Source organism: Malurus melanocephalus, unplaced genomic scaffold, assembly GCF_030028575.1.
Source record: "Malurus melanocephalus ecotype Western Australia unplaced genomic scaffold, MMel_1.1 scaffold_43, whole genome shotgun sequence".
Lineage (NCBI taxonomy): Eukaryota > Metazoa > Chordata > Aves > Passeriformes > Maluridae > Malurus > Malurus melanocephalus.
In genome coordinates, this window is record NW_026623275.1 from 1,945,962 (window position 1) to 1,948,335 (window position 2,374).

The window sequence follows — 2,374 nt, forward strand, 5'->3', positions numbered from 1 at the left end:
GGGGGGGAGAGGGAAAAAGTGAATTATAAAGAAACTAAGAGCCCGACACGGGCGACTCGGAGGCATGAGCCGTCATTAACCGAGCGCGGGGAGTTACCTGGGTCCTGCTGATGGCCTGCCCGGTGTTCCCGGGGCTCATCGCCGGGTGGTTCCTTTGTTGTGCCGCTGCCCAGGCCGGGTTCGCCGCTCCGTACTGGGCGCCCATGTCCTTGCCCATGCCCATGCCCGCCGCTGCCTGCTGGCTTCCCGGGGCGGCCGCCGCTGCCTGGGGCTGGGGCTGCGGCGGGGCGCTGGGGCTGCTGTAGTCGGGGTAGCTGCTGCCGTAGCTCCGCATCATGGGGCTGGGGGACGTGAGCAGCTGGTTCAAGGTAGGGGTGGCCCCGGACGGGTGCTGGTTCTGCCCGGAGAACCGCGCAAAGCCGCCGGCCGCCGCCGCCGCACCGGCACCAGCCTTGCCGAGGCCGGCTCCGCCGCCGGGGCCCATCATCATGCCGCCGCCGGGCTGCCGTGGGGAGCTCAGCACCCCGTAGCCCGCCGCGGAGCTCCCGTAGCCGCCGCCGCCGCCGCCTGCCCCAGCGGCCGCCGCCGCCGCCGCCGCCACGGCTCCCGCGCCGCCGCCGCCGCCCGCGCCGCCGCCGCCGGGGCCGCGGCCGTAGCCCGGGTAGTGGTTGTACTGGCTGTTGGGGTACCCTTCGTGGGAGTTCTGCAGGGGGTCCATGCTGTTGGGGGCCGCCGTGGGGTGCATTATCCCCATCCCGGGGCTTTGTTGTCCGCCATGTTGATCAAAGCAAGGCCCGGCGCGGCTCGCCGTAGCGCTGCTGGCAGGGGCAGGGGCAGGGTTGCCATAATAGCTATTGAACTCCGAGACACCCACCGCGGAGGGGCCGCCGCCGCCTCCCCCGCTCCCGCCGCCGCCGCCGAGGCCGCCGCCGCCGCTCCCAGCGCTCGGGGGCGGCTGCTGGGGCTGCTGCTGTCCGCCCAGGGGTCCCAAGCCGGGGTGGTCGTAGCGGCCGCCGATGGGCTCGCCCATCTTGCCGGGCATCTCCTCCTCGTCGGTGCCTTTATTCAGCATTTGCTGCGGCTGCTGGGGGGGCTCGGCCTGAGCGCCCAAAACACTGTCTTTTCCTCCATGTTGCTGCTGCTCCATGTCTGCACTGGGCTGAGCAGCGCCGCCACCGCCACCGCCGTTGTTGTTGCTGCCGCTGCCGCCGCCGCCGCCGCCGAGGCTGCTGTTGTTATTCTGCACGGGATGGTGCTGAGGCGGCGGCTGCTGCGGCGGCGGCGGCGGGAATTGATTTAGCTGCTGCTGTAGTGCATGGTGGTGGTGGTGCGGGTGGTGGGCATGGTGGTGGTGGGCATGGTGATGCGGGTGGTGGGCATGRTGGTGGTGGGGCGGCGCGGCGGGGTGATCGCCTCCGACGCTCTTCAGCTTGTGGTTGGGGAGCAGCCCCGTCTCCATAGCCGAGCCCGGGTTGGAGGAGGAGGAGGAGGAGGAGGAAGAAGACGAAGAAGATGAAGATAACGCCGAGGAGCTTCCACCTTCCTTCAGAGCCGGCTCCGAGGAGGAGCCGCCACCGCCGCCGCTGGCGTTGTTGTTGTTACCGGCGGCAGCGGCGGGAGCCGCGTTATTGGCCATGTTCGGCGGCTCGCTGCGGTGGTGGTGGTGGTGGAGATGGTGATCTAAATTATTCACGCTGCTGCCGCCGGCCGGACTCCCCTCGCCGACCCCCAGCGCGGGGCCCGGCCCGGGAGCCCCGGCCCCCCCCGGGCCTCGCTCTGGGCCCAGGCCGCCCGGCAGGCTCGGGGCTTTGCCCTTGCTGTTGTTCGCACCCGCCGGAGCCGCTGCGACTTGCGCGGCCATGATCATCGCAACATTGCGAGTCCGGAGAAATTGGTGCTGATAATAGTAACTACCAAAAAAAAAAAAAAATTAAACCGCCAAAACTGAAGAACTAAACAAAACAAACAAAAATCGACTTCCACCCTCAAAAAAGGGGGTCGAGCAGAGGGACGGGGGGAAGGAGAGGAGAGGGGCAGAAGGAGAAGCGGCCGGGGCAGGGACTTGACTGAGCCCAGAGTATCCCCTGCGGACCGCTCCGCACGCACCGAGTTACAGCGATTTCCTTCCCCGAGTCCGTGGTTGAGGTTAGAAATGGTAAGAACGCCTTACGGTCCGTGCCCGTTCCCGCTGTGTGATTTCATGTTGAAAGTTTTTTTGTTCAGGTTTAAATGAAACTTTTTTTTTTCTCCTCCTTTCCTCCCTAACCCGGATATGGGTAAACACACGTCTGCCGGAGCCGCGCTGGCCCAGCATGGCATGAGCAAGCGAGCGAGCCAGCGCCGGCAGCCATCGCCCCCTCCGCCCCGATCGCTC

The 2,374-nt window shown here is 67.3% G+C and overlaps 1 protein-coding gene across 5 annotated transcripts in view; it reads right to left on the reverse strand.

Annotated features, from left to right (window-relative positions):
* ARID1B (AT-rich interaction domain 1B) overlaps positions 1-1,924 on the reverse strand; it is a 322,664-nt gene extending 320,740 nt beyond the window's left edge. For all 5 annotated transcript variants that reach the window (XM_057364866.1, XM_057364865.1, XM_057364867.1 and 2 more), the window contains exon 1: positions 98-1,924. In XM_057364866.1, the coding sequence (XP_057220849.1) occupies positions 98-1,867 (1,770 nt within the window). In that variant the 5' untranslated portion in view covers positions 1,868-1,924. The remainder of the gene's footprint in view (positions 1-97) is intronic.
* Positions 1,925-2,374: the final 450 nt, after the last annotated feature.